The 25,838-nt window shown below is 43.2% G+C and overlaps 1 protein-coding gene across 2 annotated transcripts in view; it reads right to left on the bottom strand.

Moving 5' to 3' along the window:
* The window catches only part of DENND1B (DENN domain containing 1B), a 330,783-nt gene that overhangs the window by 191,948 nt on the left and 112,997 nt on the right, over window positions 1-25,838 (bottom strand). For both annotated transcript variants that reach the window (XM_038744737.1, XM_038744739.1), the window contains exon 4: window positions 7,522-7,571. In XM_038744737.1, the coding sequence (XP_038600665.1) occupies window positions 7,522-7,571 (50 nt within the window). The remainder of the gene's footprint in view (window positions 1-7,521; window positions 7,572-25,838) is intronic.

Genomic DNA, 25,838 nt, shown 5'->3' with positions numbered 1-25,838 from the left:
CATCAACCAGAAACTCCTTACCATAGGCTTTAAAGAACTCAATCATCTTTTTTCGCTCCTTCCCTACCTTGCTGTTTTCCTACTACAGCCCAGACCACACACTTTCCTCCTCAATTGCCAACCTGCTCACTGTGCCGTGATCTCATCTATCTCACTGCTGACCTCTCAGTCTACCACGTCCTGCCTATGGCCTGGAACGCCCTCCCTCTTCACATCTGACCAACGATCGCTCTCCCCATCTTCAAAGCTTCCTGAAGGCACAGTTCCTCCAAGAGGTCTTCTCTAAGCCCTTATTTCCCACTCCCTTCTGTGTCACCACTGCACCTTGGCTTTCCACTGTACTAATGTACATATCAAAACAAAGAAGAGCCACTTAATAAGAGACTTAATGCTGACAAGCAACGTAGTCTTCACAAGGGCTATTTTCTGTAAGGGAAAGGTGAAAAGAAGGCCGTGGAAAAGTGGAGGCAGCTCATTCTGTTGAATATAGTTCACGTGGTTTAAATAGGTGAGGTGGTAAAGAGGTTAGAGACTGAAGCAACTGAGAGGTCCCGGGGGTATGAGAAGTGCAATGAAAGAGAGAAGGATCAGGTATTGTCAGGGGCAAAAGATGGAAATCTTTGCTTCTAGGATGGGAAGGAACTGGAGCAACTGGACCAGAAGAAGGAGGTTGTATTGTACTCTCCCAAGCGCTGCTCTGCACGCAGTAAGCGGTCAATAAATACAATTGAATGAATCAATGAGAGAGTGGCATGATTTTCTAACCAAGGAGATGGAGGCCTACACTATGCCAGAGAGCACCATCATCATCATCATCAACCGTATTTATTGAGCGCTTACTATGTGCAGAGCACTGTACTAAGCGCTTGGGAAGTACAAATTGGCAACATATAGAGACAGTCCCTACCCAACAGTGGGCTCACAGTCTAAAAGGGGGAGACAGAGAACAAAACCAAACATACTAACAAAATAAAATAAATAGAATAGATATGTACAAATAAAATAAATACAGTAATAAATATGTACAAACATATATACATATATACAGGTGCTGTGGGGAAGGGAAGGAGGTAAGATGGGGGGGGATGGAGAGGGGGACGAGGGGGAGAGGAAGGAAGGGGCTCAGTCTGGGAAGGCCTCCTGGAGGAGGTGAGCTCTCAGCAGGGCCTTGAAGGGAGGAAGAGAGCTAGCTTGGCAGATGGCCAGAGGGAGGGCATTCCAGGCCCGGGGGATGACGTGGGCTGGGGGTCGATGGCGGGACAGGCGAGAGCGAGGTACGGTGAGGAGATCAGCGGTGGAGGAGCGGAGGGTGCGGACTGGGCTGTAGAAGGAGAGAAGGGAGGTGAGGTAGGAGGGGGCGAGGTGATGGAGAGCCTTGAAGCCCAGGGTGAGGAGTTTCTTCCTGATGCGCAGATTGATTGGTAGCCACTGGAGATTTTTGAGGAGGGGAGTGATATGCCCAGAGCGTTTCTGGACAAAGATAATCCGGGCAGCAGCATGAAGTATGGATTGAAGTGGAGAGAGACACGAGAATGGGAGATCAGAGAGAAGGCTGATGCAGTAGTCCAGACGGGATAGGATGAGAGCTTGAATGAGCAGGGTAGTGGTTGGGATGGAGAGGAAAGGGCGGATCTTGGCAATGTTGCGGAGCTGAGACTGGCAGGTTTTGGTCACGGCTTGGATGTGAGGGGTGAATGAGAGAGCGGAGTCGAGGATGACACCAAGGTTGCGGGCTTGTGAGACAGGAAGGATGGTAGTGCCGTCAACAGAGATGGGAAAGTCAGGGAGAGGGCAAGGTTTGGGAGGGAAGACAAGGAGTTCAGTCTTCGACATGTTGAGCTTTAGGTGGCGGGCAGACATCCAAATGGAGATGTCCTGAAGGCAGGAGGAGATGCGAGCCTGGAGAGAGGGGGAGAGAGCAGGGGCAGAGATGTAGATCTGGGTGTCATCAGCGTAGAGATGATAGTTGAAGCCGTGGGAGCGAATGAGATCACCAAGGGAGTGCGTGTAGATCGAGAACAGAAGGGGACCAAGCACTGAACCTTGAGGAACCCCCACAGTGAGAGAATGGGAGGGGGAGGAGGAGCCTGCAAAAGAGACTGAGAAAGAACGACCGGAGAGGAAAGAGGAGAACCAGGAGAGGACAGAGTCTGTGAAGCCAAGGTCAGATAGCATGTTGAGAAGAAGGGGGTGGTCCACAGTGTCGAAGGCTGCTGAGAGGTCGAGGAGGATTAGGACAGAGTAGGAGCCGCTGGACACAATGTGGGGTCCCGGGAAGACAACAAGGCCCAGATCCAGAACGTGAATGCCTAGATTAATGATGAGATTTGGGTTGGGAAAGGTGTGAAAAAGGGTAGTCCACATCTCCACAGTTATACAACCTGGATCTAATCCCTGCTCCACAACTTGCCTTCTCTGTGACTACGGGAAAACCACATTAATTAATCAATCAATCATATTTATTGAGTGCTTTCTATGTTCAGAACACTGTAGTAAGCACTTGGGAGGGTGCAATAAAATAGAGTTGGTAGACACATTCCCTTACAGTTCCCAACGAGCTTACAGTTTAGAGGAGAAGCAGCGTAGCTCAGTGAAAAGAGCACTGGCTTGGGAGTAAGAGGATGTGGGTTCTAATCCCGGCTTTGCCCCTTGTCTGCTGTGTGACATTGGGCAAGCCACTTAACTTCTCTGTGTCTCAGTTACCTAATCTGTAAAATGGGGATGAACACTGTGAGCCCCACGTGGGACAACCTGCTTGCCTCGTATCCACCCCAGTGATTGGAACAGTGCTCGGAATATAGTAAGCATTTAACAAATACCAACATTATTACTGTATCTACCCTAGTGCTTAGTACAGTGTTTGGCATATACCAAGTGCCAAGTGCCTCATAAAGAGGAGGATGGGAGGATAAAGTGCCTAGTAGAGCTATTAATGACTTTCTCGGTGGATGACAGGTAAATAGGAAATAAGGAGCTTGAAGAATAAGCAGCTTTATTAGGTGTTAAAGATGAACAATGAGAAATGCAGATTACAATGCTGGGAAGGGCTGAAAACAAATGGCCCAGGTACCACTGTAGGAGTACCTCCCAAGAACTAAATAATGCAGAGAACTTGTCTATAAACTCAGTTACATTGTATGCTCCCAAATGCTTAGTACAATGCTCTGCATGCAGCAAGCATTCAATAAATACCATTGATTAACAGACTGAAACTAAAACTCAGGAGTAACGGTAACATCGCATACAGCAAAAAGGATATCATTTAGAGGAAATCAAATAAACTTTTGCTTTTAATTTGGGCAGGAACAGAAGGACTTAGAAGGGCTGGAAATGTATGAAAAGATAGGGGCAAAAGAAAGCATGAAGGTCAGGGAAAATGCCGATAAGTCTTACCCAAGAAAGGATGCAAAGGAGACAGACATGCTGGAATAGTTGATATCGGAATGCCAATGGATAGTGTGGCCTGTGGATTTAGATAGCCCAAAGGTGGACTTTTGTTTAAAAAAAACCAACAGACTGGTGCTTCTCAAATCAATTATGGGATACTGTTAAAATTTGCTCTGGGGATTCCCACTTTATGGGAAAGCAAAGGCCTTCCCCGACTAAGTCCTCATTTCCCCTACTCTCTCTAGCCTTTGCTTCGCTTAGGCGCTTGGATCTGTCCCTGTTAAGAGGTTGGTACCAAGCACTCTAGCAATGTATATATGTTTGTACAGATTTATTACTCTATTTTACTTGTACATATTTACTATTCTATTTATTTTATTTTGTTAATATGTTTTGTTTTGTTGTCTGTCTCCCCCTTCTAGACGGTGAGCCCGTTGTTGGGTAAGGACCATATCTATACGATGCCAACTTGTACTTCCCAAGTGCTTAGTACAGTGCTCTGCACACAGTAAGCACTTAATAAATATGATTGAATGAATGAATGAATTTAGTTCAGTGTTCTGACATAGTAGGTGCTCAATAAATACCGATGATTGACTGATTGAATTGTGAAGAAGTTGAGCATATGATGAGAAGCAGCGTGTCTTGGTGGAAAGATCACAGGTCTAAAAACTAGGAGACCTGGATTCTAATTCCAGTTGTGCCCGCTGTATGACCTTGGGCAAATCACTTCACTTCTCTGTGCTTCAATTTCCTCAAGTGTAAATTGGAAATTAAATATCTGTTTTCCTCCTACGTAGACTGTGAGCCCCACGAGCTGATTATTTTGACTATTATTATTTTATTATTATTATTATTATTATTATTAATAATAATATTTGTTAAGTGCTTACTATGTGCCAGGCTTTGTAATAAGCACTGGAGTGAATACAAGCAAATATGGTTGGACACAGTACCTGTCCATATGGGACCCACAGTCTTAATCTCCATTTTATAGATGAGGTAACTGAGGCCCAGAGAAGTTGACTTGCCCAAAGTCACAGAGCAGACAAGTGGTAGAGCTGGGATTAGAACCTGGGATTATCATCATCATCATCATCTGTCCAACCTGATGATAGATGAAGCACTTAGAAGAGTGCTTGACACATAGTAAGAGCTCAATAAATGCCCTCATTATATTATTATCATCATCATGAAAAAGACATTGGGACAAAAAAAATCAGAAATGAGGTAAAACACAGTATTTTAAGATAATTTAATGTATTTCTGTTTTCATGGAATGTTTTGAGCAGATGAACTTTATAGAACAGAACTCCTCACCCTCGGCTTCAAAGCTCTCCACCACCTCGCCCCCTCCTACCTCACCTCCCTTCTCTCCTTCTCCAGCCCAGCCCGCACCCTCCGCTCCTCGGTTGCTAATCTCCACATTGTGCCCCGTTCTCGCCTGTCCCGCCATCGACCCCCGGCCCACGTCATCCCCCGGGCCTGGAATGCCCTCCCTCCCCAGATCCACCAAGCTAGCTCTCTTCCTCCCTTCAAGGCCCTACTGAGAGCTCACCTCCTCCAGGAGGCCTTCCCAGACTGGGCCCCCTCCTTCCTCTCCCCCTCCTCTCCCTCTCCATCTTCCCCGCCTTACCTCCTTCCCTTCCCCACAGCACCTGTATATATGTATATATGTTTGTATGTATTTATTACTCTATTTATTTTACTTGTACATTTTTATTCTACTTATTTTATTTTGTTAATATGTTTTGTTTTGTTCTCTGTCTCCCCCTTCTAGACTGTGAGCCCACTGTTGGGTAGGGACCGTCTCTATATGTTGCCAACTTGTACTTCCCAAGTGCTTAGTACAGTGCTCTGCACAGAGTAAGCGCTCGTTAAATATGATTGAATGAACAAAAGGAAGAAAATCTCCATATAAGCCTCTCATTTCTCTCTACCTGACTTCCTTACCGAACACCCTGGGCCACATCCTACATCGATCAATTAGAAGCATTTATTGAGCACTTATTGTGTGCACAGCACTATGCAAAGAGCTTGGGAGAGAATAACACAATAGAGTTGATAGAGAGCCCTCAAGGAGCTCTTTTCCACAAGCAGTTTCTGGGTCTCAGGCTCCCATATCTCAACCCTTAGTTTCTGCTAAACAAATAAGGTTTTCATGGAATTCAGATCTTTTCTATTCAAGGCCTCAATTATAAGATTCCATTTGAGTTCTTAGTACCCAGATAAGATTCTAACCCACAGTAAACTGTGAAGCACATGGCAAAAGATTCAAAGAACAACTCCTGTCACCTTTATTTTCCAAGAACAACATTCAACAGAGCACACTTCAATTTTGCACTGCAGTTTTACTTTGCTCTCACTTCAATATTTATAATAACTACAGAAGTCCAACCATCATGACAAGGTTAATTGTGAAAGGATAATAAAATGCACACAGCACCGTCACTGGGAATTCTTAAAATCATTTTTTTTTCGATTATTTATAAAATACAAAAGTACAGATTTCTGAGCCTCGATCATTTATGGCAAGCTCATGAAAACAACTTTTTTAAATAACACGTAAAAAGATGGCGGAATTACTAATATGTAATAAGAATACTGGTAGTGTGAAATGGATTTTATGAAAAAATAATTTGGGCCCGTACAAGTATTAAAATATAACTTCCCCCCCCAAAAATGTATTAATCATTTCTAGATGGGGGAAATTCTTGCCACTGGGTGGCAGTAACAGAACCTCACCTGATTCCATAATCCTAAAATTTCATTTTCAAGACACCTGTACTTCATTTTTGGCTGGAGTACATTCAACCTTGGAAACCTGACATAGGAATCTATCAGTGCGGCACTTACAACAATATCAACAAGGCCAAATATCAGCAATTCTTTCAAAAAGGTTGCTGTTAAAAATCGTAACTTCAAATATTAAATAATAGAAGTGCTCAGCAGCTAAACACCTGTGATAGTTCATGCCCACCATGTCCAAGTTTTTGCTTTTGTTATCTTTCTTGCCCCGGTGTTTCCTTTCTCATTTATTTGGCAACTTTTTTTTGCCCTTGTCCTCACATTTTTAGCATCTGAGGCTCACCCATTTCAAGATGGGCAGAATTGGGTATGTCACGCATTAGTTGCATCTATAAGCACCAACAGCCCCAGAGATTTATCTTTACTGAATTAATAAGTGTAATTCTGTGTCTTAAAATGAAATGTCAGCGATCCAATTAATATAATATATTTTGCTTTAGAAATTATTTCTAAATGAATTGTAGGGCACATGGAATTCAGGCAGAAACATAAATGATTCCATTTCTTTTTCTAAAAGGATCCTAGTCCATGCACAAAAAATTAAATTACATATTAAGTTAGCACTCTTATACAGTTCTTATTTGGTTAATGAACAACCACCATGATGGGATTTTCAAATCCATTCGAAATTTTTTCTAAATCTTAGTTCTCCAAAACTGTTCTTTGGAGACAACTATTTATACCTCTGCATCACTGAAATGGTATTTTCAATTAAGTTGAAGAGAGCTAGAAACTAGACTCTAAAGTTCTACATCAAAGGGCACGATTCAGAGACTCCAATTGAGGTAAATAGATATTTTTTTCTGCTAATACTGACAATACATTCCGGAAGAACAAAAGAAAAAATAGGGCACACTGACAGAAGTCCTTCAGTTCTTCCCCTCTGGTGACTATGGAGATTTGGGGCTAGGAGGCATGAGGAGTTTGCAGGGCACGGAACATATCTGCTAATTTTGTTGTACCGTACTCTCCGTAGCATTCAGCACAGTGCTCTGCACATAGTAAGTGCTCTGCACATAGTAAGTGCTCAATAAATACCATTGATTGATTGATTGGAGATTAGGGGCGAATTGGGGATAGGAAGCGAGAGGAGTGTGGACCACCCTGTAAAGTCACCATCTCTAACACTGAGAAATATATTTTGAATCAATATTTCAACTTAACTGCTTTTCAAGGTGAGGAAAAACAACTACGTGAAAAAAACCTGGCTCCTTTCAAGAATTATTTTTTAAAAATTTTCACTTACAGAAAATACACACAGCAAAACAGATTGAAAGCAATGGGTATGATCTTAGCTCATCCTAAATCACGATTAATGTACTGTACCTTTCTATGTCGAAGGGGAAACAGAACTTTGGCACGCTCTGAAGCACTTCCTAAAATACAAATTAAAAGATACATTAGAAGATTAAACAATTAAAAAGGACTCCTAAGGAAGATTGCTGGGCACTTGTCGAAACAACCCAAGTTCACCGATGTTCCGTTTCCCCCTCTCCACCCCACCCCCAAGGAACACAACACACGTTCCTGGACTAAAATAATTGATTATTAAAAAGGAATTAAGTTTCTGCTTTGGCAGATTGCAAAGACAATGCCCTGGGTGCCCCAGGAGGGAAAGGCCTGGCCCAAGGGCAGTAACACCCTTCACATCCCCGCTGGGATTCCCTTCAATAAGGCCATATGGATTTTACAAGAAGCACAGTGCCATATGGGCGAACCGCGTCTGCTGCTACTTGTACCATCGACTAGCCACAGGGACTTCTGACAGATCCTGGCTCAAAAATATAAATGTTGTTTCAATTAAAATTCAGGCAGAGAAAAGGGGATGAAGTTGGCAATAGAATGAATTACTGAGCGGTATAACAACTCTATACATGTTTCGCGGTCCCATGCGGAAAAAGACCTTCCGTGGGTAAAAAGCAGACACTTGCTCGTTAACCCCTTGGTAGGACTCTGCTGAAATTACTCTCAAGCTCATCCGCAACATGCCGCCTGAAAAATTCAATGGCACGATTTAGATGAATTTCAAGGAAAATGTTCTTTTTTTAAGTTGTGAGGGGTTTTTTTCTGGCATGCCTGTGGTAAACGAAAATGTGTTCATTAAAATCTAAATATGGATAAATTGGGGCAAACATTACAAACTTTGGAAAAAGTGTCAGAAGTTATACCCATCACAACACACTGCAAAATCTGGTAGTAATATGGTAACATGAAATTATAGAGGATGAATCTCCCTGTTGCTAAGTCCCGCAAAACTAATTACGGCTTCAAAAAGTTGAGGGCCAGGCTGAAGGGTAAATGTCCAGTGCAATTGTTACGGGTTTGGGTTTGCAATTCCCGCAGGAGGATCATCCAGGAGAAACTCCGATGCAATGTACGACAAAACGGTCCTAACGTCTTTTTATAAAAAAAGTTTGGCAATTTTAAAAAACCGCATCATTCACACTAGATACAGACACCTGGGGCCTACTGTAAAGGGGATATTCACCCCCTGTTTTATTACATGAGGAAAACTCAAGACCTTTGAATCCCTTTAGAGATAGATTCTGGAATATAAAAAGTAACATGCTCTCTTCTGGGACGGGCACCGGTCACAGAGAAAATTCTTGGAGTGCTCAGCTAAGCAGTCTACCACGGGCGCCGGTGGGATAAAACAATCGAAAAGGAAAAAAGCAAACCCAATCTGAATTCAAAATGACCCAACAATATAAAATGCTACACACTAATTTCTTGGGGAAAACTACATTCTACCAAAAAGTTTTAAATGGTTCAACCGCATCCTGTAAAACCTCAGTTTTTATTCCCGCTCAGAGTGCGTCATGAAGTAATTATAAATACAAAAATTCCAGGGTGCAAAATCACTAATGTTGCCACAAACTGAACTACGGCTGGAAAGCATTTGCCTCATTTCTCCAATCTTGTAACGATGAGGCGATTTAATGAATTACTACAAACGTGACACGTACGAGAGTTTAGGATTCAACAGTTTTTTCACAATATACCCCGAATTCATTCCATTTGACATCAGTCTGGAGAGTCTATGAATTGCACAGCTTCCATTATTTGACCTCTTCTCTCCCCACCCCCCGCCTCACTCCCCCCAGCCCAACAACACACATGCACACAACTTCTACAAAACAACCTCCGCTCGCTTCCCAACTGACAGGAGCATCCCTCAGGGGACACGTCTTTAAACCTCCGCACTCTTTAAAATTCACCCCGCCAGCAGGTCTATAGACTGGTGTATAAACAGTATAGACAAAAAAAAAATCCTCTTGCAGCTTATGTCAGTGACAAAGCCGCTCAGCGGTTGACTGTTTCTCCCCTGACAGTGTAAGCTGGGTTTACACAGATCAATAGCTGGATGTCCGTCCTACCTAGCTCTCTGGGCTCTGCTTTTTCCCCTAATTACAGGTGCTCTTCAAAGTGAAATGCTTAAACTGTGCGTCGGAACAAGTTGAACGTGAGAGGCTTTCTAGGATGTATCTTTCAGGAACTGCCTAACGCATAGTTAAATGAAAAAAAAGTAGTCGATAGGGCCATATAGGACCCTAGCCACTGCGAGGAAAGCTAATCACTTGGCTTTTGGCTATGGAGTGGCCTCCTCTTCCAGAAAAGCCCGTGATTCTATCCGGTGTGTTACCCCCAGAGCCCTGTCTGTAACTAGGAGATTACCGATATGGAACGCTTAGTACAGTGCTCTGCGCGTAGTACAATGCTCTACAAATCCAATTAGTTGATTGGTAAATACTCTTCCATAAGGTATCCAGACTAACCCCTTTCCAATATGATGGCGTAAAGAAAATCCTTTGATTTAGATGAAGTAAATAACTACTGTTGGGTCTGGCAATCCTTGGGCTCACCATCATCACTTCATTGTTATCATCATCATCATCAATCGTATTTATTGAGCGCTTACTATGTGCAGAGCACTGTACTAAGCGCTTGGGAAATACAAATTGGCAACACATAGAGACAGTCCCTACCCAACAGTGGGCTCACAGTATAAAAGGGATATGTACAAGTAAAATAAATAAATAAATAAATAAATAAATAAATAGAGTAACAAATATGTACGTTATAAAACGAGATGACAGCATGGCTGCGGTGGAAAGAGCACCAGGCTGAAGGGATGCGGGTTTGAGTTCGAGTTTGGACACTGGCCTGCTGGGAGACTTGAGGCAAGCCACTTTACTTGTTTATGGCACAGTTTTCTCGCCTGCAGAATAGGGACATGAGACCCGCTCAACCCTACTAAATCTAGGGTTTGAATCCCAACTCCGCCACTTGTCTTCTGTGTGGCCTTGGGCAAGTCATTTCACTTATCTGTGCCTCTGTTACCTCATCTGTAAAATGGGGATTGAGATTGTGAGCCCCATGTGGGATAGGGACTGTGTTCAATACCATTTGCTTGTATCCACCCCAGCACTTAGTGCAGTGCCTGGCACTTAGTAACCTCTGAACAAATGCCATATTTTTTTAAAATCCATCAATGGAATTTATTGAATGCTTACTGTGTGCAGAGCACTGTTCTAAGCTCTTGGGAGAGTACAATGCAAGAGAACTAGCAGAAACATTCCCAGCCTCAATGAGTTTACAGCGTGGCTCAGTGGAAAGAGCCCGGGCTTTGGAGTCAGAGGTCATGGGTTCAAATTCCGGCTCTGCCAATTGCCAGCTGTGAGACTTTGGGCAAGTCACTTAACTTCTCTGGGCCTCAGTTACCTCATCTGTAAAATGGGGATTAAGACTGTGAGCTCCCCATGGGACAACCTGATCACCTTGTAACTTCCCCAGTGCTTAGAACAGTGCTTTGCACATAGTAAATGCTTAATAAATGCCATTATTATTATTATTAACAGTCTGAGAGTTTTTGTCAGTTTGGTTTAACTACAAGCTTGTTATGGGCAGGGATCATGTCTGCTAATTCTTTAACATTGTACTCTCCCAAGCGCTCAGTATGGTGCTTTGCACATAATAAGTGCTCAATAAATATCAATGATTGATTGATTTCCCCAAAAACTCAGTACAGCATCGGGCATGTAGTAAAGACTTACTAATATTACAGTTATTTTTTAATGGCATTTATTAAGTGCTTACTATGCGCAAAGCACTGTTCTAAGCACTGGGGAGGTTACAAGGTGATCAGGTTGTCCCATTGGGGGCTCACACTCAATCCCCATTTTACAGATGAGGGAACTGAGTCACAGAGAAGTGAAGTGACTTGCCCAAAGTCACATAGCTGACAATTGGCGGAGCTGGAATTTGAACCCATGACCTCTGACTCCAAAGCCCGTACTCTTTTCCACTGAGCCAGGTTGCTTCTCTAATTATTATTCTCTAATTATTATTACTATTATTATTTATTTTGCCCAAATGAAGCAAGTCACAGAAAAAGGCATCACAAAAAAACAGGTGTGTCACCTCAATCAATCAATCAATAGTGTTTTTGACAGCTGACTGCTGACAATTGACTGGGTGCCGAGAACTGTTCTAAGCACGTGGGAGAGTACAATAGAATAATTAGACACACCGCTGTTTAAAGGAAATTACAGTCTAGTGGGAACACTATTTTAGTGTCTTCTAGATGGTAAGGTCATTATGGGATGAGAACATACCAATTATAATAATAATAATAACTAATAATTGTGGTATTTGTTAAGCGCTTACTATGTGCCAAGCACTGTAAATTCTGTTGTATTGTAGATTGTGCTCTGCACACAATAAACACTCAATAAATACTATCGACTGATTAGGGGAAGATAGACATTAAAATAAATTATATATAGGGGAAATGGTGGGATGAAAAGATGTGTACATAAGGGCTGTAGGCCTGGGGATAAGGCAAGCATCAAGTGTTTACGGAATATAAACCCAGGACATAAGTGGCCCAGACGGGAGGGCGGAATAGTTGTGGAAATGAGAGATTAGGCAGGAGAAAGGACTGAGCAAGATGTTAAGAGGTGAGAACGAGGCACAATAAGTACGTTGATGTTAGAACAGTGCAGTATGCAGGCTTAGTTGTAGTGAGAGAGAAGTAGCGTGGCTCAGTGGAAAGAGCACAGGCTTCGGAGTCAGAGGCCACGGGTTCAAATCCTGGCACCACCAATTGTCAGCTGTGTGACTGTGGGCAAGTCACTTGACTTCTCTGTGCCTCAGTTACCTCATCTGTAAAATGGGGATTAAGACTGTGAGCCCCCTGCAGGACAACCTGATCACCTTGCAACCTCCCTAGCGCTTAAAACAGTGCTTTGCACATAGTAAGCGCTCAATAAATGCCATCATTATTATTATTATTATTAAGGATCAGTTGGAGTGAGGGAGCTGGCTGACTACCTTAAAGTCAAACGTGAGGAGTTTCTGGTAACCCCTCTAAACCGTAAGCTTGTCGTATACAGCGGAAGTGTCTTCTAATTATGTTGTACTTTATTGTACTTTGCTCTCCCAAATGCTTAGTGTTCTGCACATAGTAAGCACTCAATAAGTTCCACTGACTGGTTGCCTGATAGACAAACACAGAGCCACGGCCAACAATCAGAGGGTTTTGAGCACTTAGAACAGTGCTTGGCACATAATAAGCGCTTGACAAATACCGTAATTATTATTATGCAGAATGAGCTTTTAGAAAAATGATATGGGCAGCTGAGTGAACTGCAGACTGAAGAGAGGAGAGGCTGGATGTGGAGACTGATGCAGTAGTTGAGATAGGGTATGACAAGTGCTTGGAGGAAAGACTGTGAGCCCACTGTTGGGTAGAGACCGTCTCTATATGTGCCAACTTGTACTTCCCAAGCGCTTAGTACAGTGCTCTGCACACAGTAAGCGCTCAATGAATACGATTGAATGAATGAGAGAGAGGAAAGGGAGAGGAAAGGTAGCAGGAGAGGAGGAGTAGATTCTAGAGATATTGTGAAGATAGAACAAGAGGATTTGGTGATTCACTGAATAAATGCATGGTGCAATGCATGTACAGCATGGGCCTGGGACCCAGAAGGTCATGGGTTCTAATCCTGACTCCATCACTTGTCTGCTCCATGATCTTGGGCAAGTCACGTAACTTCTCTTGGCCTCAGTAACCTCATCTGAAAATGGGGGTTGAGACTGTGAGCCCCATGTGGGACAGGGACTGTGTCCGACCCCATTTACTTGTATCCACCCCAGTGTTTAGTACAATGCCTGGCACATAGTAAGCAATTAAAAAATACTAGTTGTTACTATTGTTTGATTACCCCTTGATTCTCCCATTACTCTATAGGTCCCTTGTGTGGCAGAGCTGCTTCATTTTCACTAAATATGTTCGACATTAGAAGTCCCTCGGAAGGGCAGAAAGCATGCCTAAAAAGCTTAAAAAAGCTTAAAATATCAAAAGCCCAAAGGTAGTGTCTTCCACAATGGTCTTTTCCAAAACCACCATCTACCAGAATGATTTGGGGGAATGAGCACATGGGAGTCAGGAGAGTCAGGTTTTAACCTCAGGTTTTGGGCAAATCAATTTATCTCTCAGTGCCTCAGTTTCCTAACCTTAAAAACAGGAAAAATAAATACCTGCCCCCCATTCTGCCTCATGAGGCATTTGTGAGGCCAAATGAGATAAACAGAATGGAAGCATTTAGGAAAAACAACAGCAAAGGATTTTTAGAATAAAATTCCAAAATATAGTGCAATATTGAGTACATAAGTATACTACATTATGTAGTGTGCATATTTTCAGAAAACCAAACTTCCTTTGAAGATAACCTACAGAAAGGTCGGGAAGCAGAGTGGCTTAATGGAAAGAGGATGGGTTTGGGAGTCAGAGGTCGTGGGCTCTACTCCTGACTCGACCACTTCATCATCATCATCATCAATCGTATTTATTGAGCGCTTACTGTGTGCAGAGCACTGTACTAAGCACTTGGGAAGTACAAGTTGGCAACAAATAGAGACAGTCCCTACCCAATAGTGGGCTCACAGTCTAAAAGTCTAACCACTTGTGAGTTGTATGACTTTGGGCAAGTCACTTAACTTCTCTGTGCCTCAGTTACCTCATCTTTAAAATGGGGATTAAGTCTGTGAGCCCCACATGGGACAACCTGATCACCTTGTTTCGACCACAGCGCTTAAAACACTGCTTGGCGCACAGTAAGGGCTTAACAAATACCATTACTATTATCATTATTATTAGTAAAAAGCTAAGACAGATATGAATAAGGACACGTGTAAGGCATATTCCTCACTGGGCCTGTCATCCCGCCAGAAACCCTTAGCTAATAGGCCCCCCCCTTTTCGAAAGTGACAGACAAGCCTCGATCCTGAGACTTGAGGATCAGGAAATCGCTCAAAGGAATCTGTTAGAGTGCCAGGGATTTGTGCAGTGCCACACTCTCATAATCCCTGCCAACTGTGTTCACTCCCACTGCGGCACAGAATGCAATGAGCAAATGGGTGGGCAGGGATGCAATGCCACCCTTAGTCACAATTCTCTACTTACTTATTAGGGAAAGCAGTGCAGCCTAGTGGAAAGAGCACGGTCCAGAGAGTCAGAGGACCTGGGTTCTAAAGCCAGCTCCACCACTTGTCTGCTATATCACCTTGGGCAAGTCACTTCATTCATTCAATTGTATTTACTGAGTACTTACTGTGTGCAGAGCACTGTACTAAATGTTTCGGAGAGTATGAGAGTACAATACAACTTAAACAGATGCATTCCCTGCCCACAACAAGCTTACAGTCTGGGGGCGGGCGGGGGGGAGAGACAAACATCAATATAAATAAATGAATTACATTCAGATATGTACATAAGTGCTGTGGGGCTCAGGAGGTGGGGGAAAGAACAAAGGGAGTAAGTCACATCACTTCTCTGTGCCTTAATTTCCTCATCTGTAAAATGGGGATGAAATCCTACTCCTACTTAGACTGTGGGACAGGGACTGTGTCCAAATACAACTGAATGAATGAATGAATTTGATTATCTTGGCTCTATCATCATCATCATCAATCGTATTTGAGCGCTTACTATGTGCAGAGCACTGTACTAAGCGCTTGGGAAGTACAAATTGGCAACATATAGAGACAGTCCCTACCCAACAGTGGGCTCACAGTCCCAGTGCTTGGCACATAGTGCTTAACAAATACCATAATTATTATTCCACTTCGTTTCTTCATTGTTGCTTACTTTGGCTTTTACCACCAGGTGACATTTTTGCCACTGGGGTCGGCTGGTCTTCCCATTAGATTGTAAGCACCACCAGGGCAGGAATTTCCTTTACCTTTTTTACTTCTTCCACTAATTTCTTCCATCAGTTTTCTTACTTTCACTTCTGTCATATTTCAGTTTGTTCTACTCATGCTTCTACTACAAATATACAATTCATGCCTTCCATTCTTTTTCATTGGATCAAAAGCTTGTTTAAGAGAAGGGGACCTCTGGCCTCTGTTTTTATCGGGTGTACCCAGATGCTTCAGGAAATTTGGATGATAATGGTGTTGATGTTGAGATTCAGAATCTGAGCTTCCACTTCATCATTTCCACTTATTCACTAATTTAAGGAAAAAGATAACTAAAAACATCCCACACCAGATGTCAAAATTCCTTTCTTGGTTCTCCAGCCTGATCTGCATCAATTAGGCCACCTCTCCTTCCTACCTAATACATGAATCATTTTCTTCAAGAAATAAATCCTCTCAGAAAGTGATAATTAAGATATGAAGATGCCCAAACCTTGTGTAACAGAAGGAATGCTACACAATATCTGGAAATAGAAACTGATTGTTGGCAGAGAAGTGCTCATTTTTCAGGTTAGAACTCTTTCATCTCTATTGCTTGATATTTCAAGAAAATCCATGTCCCAAATTCACATTCTTTAATTGAAAAGAAGGCTTATTCAATAACTATAGTGAAGTTCATTGGCAACTTGTAAAAATAGCTTGCATTTGAATCATCTATCTTAAAAAGCAAGAATTTCAATTAACCATTTTGCTTTAATATGATACACTTAGTCCCACTGTTTTGCACTGCTTCTAAAACAAAGATATTCTTATTATCAGGTAGAGAAGAAGCTTCTTTCACTAGCATACACTATCAGCTATTGATACCAAATGTGTAGATGATGGGAATTTGCAGTGGCGTGGTGGGGGGAGGGAAAGGTAATAATAAGATAGGAAAATTAATGGATTTTTAAAATTCAGAAAAAATTACATTTAAATTTCAAAATTTAGGTGTTAATTTTAGCTTTGGATTTTATGACTCATGTTTCTGCATTGCAAGTGTATCTTTGCTAGCATTATTCCTACCCTGTGTTTGCAAATGATGTAAATGGTAAAATGAACATTCAACAACGCAGCTGATGGTAGCAAAAACTGCAATACCTAAGCAGTTTTGCTTCATTCACTCAATTGTATTTCTTGAGCTCTTACTGTGTGCACAGCACTGTACTAGTGGAGTACAATGCAGCAATAAACAGTCACATATTTATTATTCTACTTATTTTGCTAATGATGTGCATATAGCTTTAATTCTATTTGTTCTGATGTTTTTGACACCTGCCTACATGTTTTGTTGTCTGTCTCCCCTTTCTAGACTGTGAGCCCGTTGTTGGGTAGGGACTGTCTCTATATGTTGCCGACTTGCACTTCCCAAGCGCTTAGTACAGTGCTCAGCACACAGTAAGCCCTCAATAAATATGACTGACTGACTGAATGAATGAACATTCCCTGCCCACAGTCTAGGCTTAGAGTCTAGAGTCTAGTGCTTAATTTAAGGTATCCAACTCCAGCATTACTCCAAACTTTAACAATAACCCAACTGTGGTTTTGATGAAGGTCTAAGTATTGGACTTCATAGGTGTCAAACTGGCCATAGATGTCAAGGAGGGGAAGAAGAAAAACGCTGGAGAGAAAAGAATATGACACAGCACGGCACAGTTCAACATGACTAAACTTTCCAGATTCATTCAGTCATTTATTCAATTGTATTGAGTGCTTACTGTGTGCACAGCACTGTACTACGCATTTGGAAATTACAGTTTGGCAACAGATAGAGAAAATCCCTACCCAACAACAAGGCTCACAGTTTAGAAGGGGGAGACAAATAACAAAACAAAATATGCACCGGTGAGAGTGGAGATTTTGACTATTCATCACAGAGAGGGTTAAATTGATTTATATTGATCTCACAGAATTAGGATAGTTCTAAATACATTTTGAAAGAAAAATGTTAAGAAAAACTTAATTAAATTCAACTTTTAGAGTTTTGGGAGGGCTTGATGGATTTTTAAAAAATGATTTGAGGTTACAATCACTTAGAAAATAAAAGCTCCATATGCTACTGATCTGGAATATGTGACATATATATATACAACTACATATAAAAAATATATAAATGTACCCACTGATATATCTATATTCATCTGTATGCATATAGTATATATTCATTCAATTGCATTTATTGAGTACTTACTGTGTGCAGAGCACTGTACTAAGCACTTGGAGAGTACAATTTGGAAATAGAGACAATCTCAATCCAACAACTATAGGTAGTAAGCGCTTAAGAAATACCATTACTACTACCCCAATCAATCATATTTATTGAGCATTTATTGTGTACAGACATTAAACTAAGCACTAGGGAGACTGTGGTATAATGGACCTGATAAACACATTCCCTGGCCACAATGAGTTTACAGACTACAGGGGGAAACAGACATCAATATAAATTAATTATGGATATGTACAGAAGTGCCATGAGGGTGAGGGAGGAGTGAATACAGGGTGAAAATCCATGTGCAAGAAGAGGAAATGAGGGTTTAGTAGGGGAAGGCCTCATCTCTTCCAAGGGCTTAGTGGGACTCTAGCACTTAGTGCAGTGCTTAGCACAGAGTAAGTGCTTAAAAATTTCTACAGTTATTATCATAAAGCCCTGCTGTGTTCATTGTTTTGTCCCGCATGGGAATCCTGATATTTACAAAGCATTTGCACATGGAAAGCAACCCCTCTCCACTCGTTGCCCATCAGCAATTGCTGGTTCATCTACTGCCTTGGTTTCCAAGCGGTTCCCTAACATGTCAGTCACATGGAATGGGACTGTACTTCCCTACACTCAGTGCTTAGAACAGTGCTTGGCCCATAGTAAGCGCTTAATAAATACCATCATTATTATTACACCTTAAAATTGTCTCTCCTGCTCTTCTAAATTGTGTATCCCATTACAGTTCACCTTAGCAGCCTCTTCAGTGTCCTTCATCATCCGTTTTCCCCATCTGTCCTGCCAATCAATTGTGTTTATTGAGCACTGACTGTGTGCAGAATACTGTACTAAGCCCTTGGGACAGTATAACAGAGTTGGGAGACACTTTCCCTGCCCTCAAGGAGCTTACTGTCTAGAGGGGGAGACAGACATTATTATAAATGAATAAATTACAGATAAATTACGGATATGGAGCAGATAAGTTATGGATAAGAAGCAGCGTGGCCTAATGGAAAGAGCAGGGGTCTGAGAGTTGGACAACCTGGGTTCTAATCCCGGCTCTGCCACTTGTCTGGTGGGTGATCTTGGGCAAGTCACTTCACTTCTTTGTGCCTCAGTTACCTCATCAATGGAATGGGGATTCAATTCAATTCCATCGTATTGAGTGCTTACTGTCTGCACAGCACTGTACTAAGTGATTGGGAGAGTACAATATTACAGTAAACAGACATAGCTGTGAGTCGCATAGGGGATATAGACTGCATCTGACTTGATTCTCTTGTATCTACCTTGGCCCTTAGTACAGTGTCTGGCACATGATAAGTGTTTAATAATAATAATAATAATAATAATGATGATGACGGTATTTGTTAAGCGCTTACTAGGTGCCAAGTATTGTTCTAAGCTCTGGGGAGGATACAAGGTAATCAGGTTGTCCCACGTGGGGCTCACAATCTTAATCCCCATTTTACAGATGAGGGAACTGAGGCACAGAGAAGTTAAGTGACTTGCCCAAAGTCACACAACAGACAAGTGGAGGAGCCGGGATTAGAACCCATGACCTCTGACTCCCAAGCCCGGGCTCTTCCTACTGAGCTACACCGCTTCTCTAATGAATACCAATGAATGAATGTAATGAATGCCATTTACAAAAAGTGTTGCAGGGCTGAGGGGGAGGGATGAATACAGGGTGAAAATCCATGTGCAAGGGAGATTCGGAAGGGAGTGGAAGAAGAGAAAATTAGAGCTTAGTCAAAGAGGGAAGGCCTCTTTGAAATGTGCTTTTAACAAGAATTTGAAGGTGGGGAGAGCGATTGTCCATCGGATACGAAGAGGGAGAGCGTTCCAGGCCAGAGGCAGGACGTGGGCAAGAGATTGGTGGTGAGATAGGTGAGAACGAGGTACATTGCGTAGGTTGGCAGTAAAGGAGCCAAGTGAGCTGTGGCACTCTGAGCACTGCTTCAGTCCTATTGAGCTGTCTGCACTGCAGAATCTCCTTTTCTGGTAATCTTGTCCTGCCATTTAATGCTAAGTGTGACTCATAGGTGGCTCTGGTGAAACTGGTGTAGGGGTGGAATTTGTTTCCTGTCAAAAAGCCATCCATCTACCAGTGGTCTCTATTGAGTGATGTGTGCAGAGCACCATCCTAAGCGCTTGGAAACATACAAAAAAGAACACCCAGCCATATAAAAGGTCAGGCAACACAACAGCCTAAACACCTTCATTTTGATGTCCCATCGTCCTCACAATTTGTCAAACTCCTGAGAGTCATGCTGGAAATTTTTATTCAATTTTCTAATTTTTTACAGACGTGGCCATCTTTTCCATTTGTTTCTTTAAATAGTATTTGTTGAGAGCTTACTATAGGCCAGGCATTTTTCTGAGCATTGGGGCAGATGCAAGGTAATCATCATCATCATCATCAATCGTATTTATTGAGCCCTTACTGTGTGCAGAGCACTGTACTAAGCACTTGGGAAGTACAAGTTGGCAACATATAGAGACAGTCCCTACCCAATAGTGGGCTCACAGTCTAAAAGGGGGAGACAGAAAACAAAACCAAACATACTAACAAAATAAAATAAATAGAATAGATATGTACAAGTAAAGTAAATAAATAAATAAAGGTAATCAGTTGGACACAGCCCATGACCCACATGGGGACAACAACCTTAAGCCTCATTTTACAGATGAGGTAACTGAGACTCAGAGAAGTAAAGTGACTTGCCCCAGGTCACCCAGCAGACAAGTGGGGAAGCTGGGATTAGAACCCAGGTCCTCTAAATCCCAGGCCCGTGCTCTTTCCACTAGGCCACACTACTTCTTATTTGGGCTTAGGAGAGAATTTGGAGGTCAAGTAGTGGAGGGATGGGGGATGGAGGTGGGGATTTGAGAGCAAAGAGGGAGAAAAAAGGAAACCGGGGAAGAAAAAGGAGAGAGGAGAAGAAGGAGGAAGAGGGGCCAAAGGGAACTTGTACTTACCAAGCGCTTAGTATAGTGCTCTGCACACAGTAAGCGCTCAAAAAATACGATTGAATGAATGAATTAGGGGAAGGAGAAAAGAGGGGGAAGGAGAAAAGAGGGGGAAGGAGAAAAGAGGGGGAAGGAGAAAAGAGGGGGAAGGAGAGTACGCTTTCTCACCGTGCCATCTACCCATCTCCACCACCCCAGCCACGGTCACTTCCATTCATTCATTCATTCATTCAATCATATTTATTGAGCGCTTACTCTGTGCAGTGCACTGTACTAAACGTTTAGGAGAATACAACAATAAACAGACACATTCTCTACCCACGATGAGCATCACTGACCAGCCCAGCATCACCAGGCCATGCACCAGGCCGGCACACCAGCAGAGCCGCAGCCAGAGCTGAGATGGGGCACAGCAGAAGTTCAGCCCCACAGGGGTTACACACACCTTTCTCTGGGTGACTCCAAGGTCCCAAAAGTCCCCATTCCTGGAAATTCCCCAGGGGCCTCGGCAGCTATGGTCACAGGGTAATTTGGCTCTCCTAACATGGGGCTTCGGAGCTGGAGGAGAGAAAAGCTTCTAGTCCAGTTGTCTAGGGAATGTGTTGGTATTGTTATATTGTACTCTCCCAAGAACTCAGTACAGTCCTTTGCACACAGTAATAATGATAATAATTATGGTATTTGTTAAAAGCCTACTACATGTCAAGCACTGTTCTAAGTACTGGGGTAGATACAAGATAACCAGGTTGGACACAGTCCCTGTCCCACTTAGGGTTCCCAATCTCAATCCCCATTTTACAGATGAGGTAACTGAGGCACAGAGAAGTAAAGTGGCTTGCCCAAGGTCACTCAGCAGGCAAGTGGCGGAGCCGGGATTAGAACCCATGACCTTCTCAATCCCAGGCCCGTGCTCGACCCACTTTGCCATGCTGCTTCTCTAAATGCTAAATAAATATGATTGAGTCATCATCATCATCATCAATCGTATTTATTTAGCGCTTACTATGTGCAGAGCACTGTACTAAGCGCTTGGGAAGTACAAATTGGCAACATATAGAGACAGTCCCTACCCAACAGTGGGCTCACAGTCTAAAAGGGGGAGACAGAGAACAAAACCAAACATACTAACAAAATAAAATAAATAGAATAGATATGTACAAATAAAATAAATAAATAAATAAACAGAGTAATAAATATGTACAAACATATATACATATATACAGGTGCTGTGGGGAAGGGAAGGAGGTAAGATGGGGGGATGGAGAGGGGGGCGAGGGGTAGAGGAAGGAAGGGGCTCAGTCTGGGAAGGCCTCCTGGAGGAGGTGAGCTCTCAGCAGGGCCTTGAAGGGAGGAAGAGAGCTAGCTTGGCGGATGGGCAGAGGGAGGGCATTCCAGGCCCGGGGATGACATGGGCCGGGGGTCGATGGCGGGACAGGCGAGAACGAGGCACGGTGAGGAGATTAGCGGCGGAGGAGCGGAGGGTGCAGGCTGGGCTGGAGAAGGAGAGAAGAGAGGTGAGGTAGGAGGGGGCAAGGTGATGGACAGCCTTGAAGCCCAGGGTGAGGAGTTTCTGCCTGATGCGCAGATTGACTGGTAGCCACTGGAGATTTTTGATTGAATGAATGAATGATGATGATGATGATGGCATTTATTAAGTGCTTACTATGTGCAAAGCACTGTTCTAAGCGCTGGGGAGGTTACACAGTGATCAGGTTGTCCCACAGGGGGCTCACAGTCTTAATCCTCATTTTACAGATGAGGTAACTGAGGCATAAAGAAGTTAAGTGAGTTGCCCAAAGTCACACAGCTGACAAGTGGCGGAGCCGGGATTTGAACCCATGACCTCTGACTCCAAAGCCCGTGCTCTTTCCACTGATCACAGGATAGGGCAGAGGCATGGACCATCAGAAGTGGGCAATGAGGATTTCTGGCACGTTTCTCATGGCAAGGGACTAAAAATTTGTATGGGCAAAGTCAATAAAAATAATAATCAAAATAATAATTGTGGTATTTGTTAAGCAGTTACTATGCCAGGCACTGAACTAAGCACTGGGGTGGATACAAGCAAATAGTGTTGGACACAGTCCCTGTCCCATGTGGGGCTCACAGTCTCAATTCCCATTTTACAGGTGAGGTAACTGAGGCCCAAAGAAGTGAGTGGAATTTGGTGACTGCTCTTAGTGTTGTGATGTGGATGAATCAAGACAGTAATGAATAATATATGTACTGACTGTGCACTGCACGCAAGACACTATACTAAGTGCTTGGGAGAGTAACGTACAATAGAGTGGGGAGATGTGACCCCGTCCCAAAAGAGTTTACAGTCTAATAGGTGCTTACAATGTAGCAGGCTGCTTGCTGAAAAATTTTATCTCTGTATAGGGCTTCCCAGATGCAGCCAGGTGCACACCTATCATTTTCTTCATTTGTTGTCAGTCCTTAGTGCTTTGCTCAATCTTCAAAGTGATCCACAATTATTTTCCAATATCCTCTTGGGGACGTGCCTCTACTGCATAGTCATCTGCATAAAGCAGAAGCACATCAATGCATAAAGCATCTATGCACTTTGATCTGTGACCTGTGGACATTTGATATTCTCCCCACCCCCAACACCACAGCACACATGTATATATCTTTAAATTATACATTATAAATGACTTGTTTATTCATAGTAATGTCTGTCTTCCCCTCTAGACTGTAAGTTCACTGTGGGCAAGGAACGCTACTGCCAATTCTGTTGTATGGTGCTATGCCAAGTGCTGAATACAGTGCTCTTCACATAGTAAGCACTCAATAAATACCACTGACTGATTGATTGATAAAGCGGTGATGTCTTAAAAAGACTGTTGACGATGCTCAGATTCTACTGAGTTTCCCCAGTGGATCAGAAATGAGTTCAGACTCCACTGCCCAGATTCCTTTCTTTTTTTTTTTAATGGCATCTGTTAAGCACCTACAATGTGCCAGGTACTGTACTAAGCACTGGGGTAGATACAAGCTAATCAGTCGTTGTCTAACATGAGGCTCACGGTCTTAACACCCACTAAGGCCCAGAGAAGTGAAGTGACTTGCCCAAGGTCACATAGCAGACAGGATTAGAACCCAGGTCCTTCTAACTCCCAGGCCTGTGCTCTATCCGCTAGACCATGTTGCTTCTCAAGATTCAATTCAATCGTATTTATTGAGTGCTTACTGTATGCAAAGCACTGTACTAAATGCTTGGGTGAGTACACTACAACAGCAGACATATCCCCCGCCCACAATGAGCTCACAATCTAGAGGACGAATTCCTTGTGGGATTGCTATTATAGGTCGAACCAACTGGGCCACTCATGCACTCTTGCTCCACTCCAACAGCGATGGGGAAAAAGTCAGAATATGTGCATCAAAATGCCCATAATGAGAGGCCAAGTGCTGGGTTTATTGTCAATAGGATTTACTGAGAGGCTACTGTGTGCACAGCATCCTCCTAAGCACTTGGGAGAGTACAATACGACAGAGCTGGTAAGCATGATACCTTGCCCTCAAAGAGCTATAATTTACTTTATGATCCCTTGGCTCGTATGCCCTAAACTCAAGCTATCATTGCAACTGTTGCATGAAAAAAAATGGCACTCAGTAATCAAGAAGGCTAAACAACAAAGTCCAAGGACATCACTTCACCTTAATGGAACAAGGAACCCCGGCTAAGAGTACCGGTGTGACCAGAGAACGGGCACATCTCAGATGCTGTCTACCAGGCAACCAGCCAGGTGAGATCAAGACTGATTTGATGAAACAGTTCAGAAATTCAAGTAAGAAGTAAGAAAGGCATCATTCACCCTTTGCAACTCATCATCATCACCATGGTACTTGTTAAGCACTTACTATGTGCCAGGCACTGTACTAAGAGCTGAGGTGGTTACAAGCAAATTGAGTTGGACAGAGTCCCCGTCCCATGTGGAGCTCACAGTCTCAATCTCCATTTTACAGATGAAGTAACTGAGGCCTAGAGAAGTGAAGTGACTTGCCCAAGGTCGCGCGCAGACAAGTGGTGGAGCCGGGATTAGAACCCATGACCTTCGGACTCCCTGGCGCATGCTCTATCCACCATACCATGTCATAACAAAATGGAGGCTTCCAAAAACCGACCACATGAGTACAGAACGAGTTAAAAACATACAGAACTGGTGGTGGGGCCCCGAAGCTGAGGAGGTCCAGGGACATGCTGACCACCACCAAAACGTGGAGGGCCCCTGCATTAGATGGGTGTGTGTGGCAAAGGACTAAGTGGATATGGGATATATACAGTGAAAGAGAACGAGAGAGAGGAAGAGAAAGGGAAAGAGGAACAGACAGAGACAGCATGGTTTAGTGGAAAGAGCACGGGCTTGTGAGTCAGAGGTCATGGGTTCTAATCCCCATTCTTCCACTTGTCTGCTGTGTGACCTTGGACAAGCCACTAAACTTCTCTGGGCCTCAGTTACCTCATCTGTAAAATGGGGATTAAGACTGTGAGCTCCAGGTGGGACAACCTGGTTACTGTGTATCTACCCCAGGGCTTAGAACAGTGCTTGGCACATAGTATGTGCTTAACAAACACCATAATTATCATTGGAAAGAGGAAGAGACAGAAAAAAAGGGAGAAAAGGAGAAAGAGAGAAAAAGAGAAAGGAAAAGGCAGAAAGAGCTAGAGAGAGAGAAAAAGAGAAAGACAGAGAGGAAGAGACAGAGAAAGAGAGAGTGATAAGGAGAGAAAAAGAGAAAGAGGAAGAGGCAGATTAAGAGAGGGAGAGAGAGCATCAACTTGAGTTGCACTGCAGATCAAGGGATGCTTCCTGTTTCGTTTCCCCTCAGTCCCCTCCCACCCATAGTGCAGAGCTGTATGGCTAGAGAGGAGGTGGTTCTCCAGCTTTGGATCCCTGATCAGAAATGGAGCCAGGCACTGATTCCTTTCGCCATCCCATATGGCAACCAGAAGGGCACATTGTGTCAGTATCCCTCTGGGGTGCCTGGAACTGGCTCCCCACATCCGACCCCTGGGGAGTGGGGTGCAGGGAGCCTCCTCCCAGGTCTCACCTGGACTACACAGGGGATCTGGGCAGGTTCAACCTCCCTTTCAGGCCCGCTTTCAGAGATAATAATAATAATAATGATAATAGCAATAATCCTATTTGTTAAGCACTTATTACGTGTCAAGCACCATTCTAAACACTGGAGTTTTAACACAAGTTAACCAGGTCGGACACAG

Source organism: Tachyglossus aculeatus, chromosome 4 (genome assembly GCF_015852505.1).
Source record: "Tachyglossus aculeatus isolate mTacAcu1 chromosome 4, mTacAcu1.pri, whole genome shotgun sequence".
Lineage (NCBI taxonomy): Eukaryota > Metazoa > Chordata > Mammalia > Monotremata > Tachyglossidae > Tachyglossus > Tachyglossus aculeatus.
This window is presented reverse-complemented; position numbering and strand designations above follow the sequence as displayed.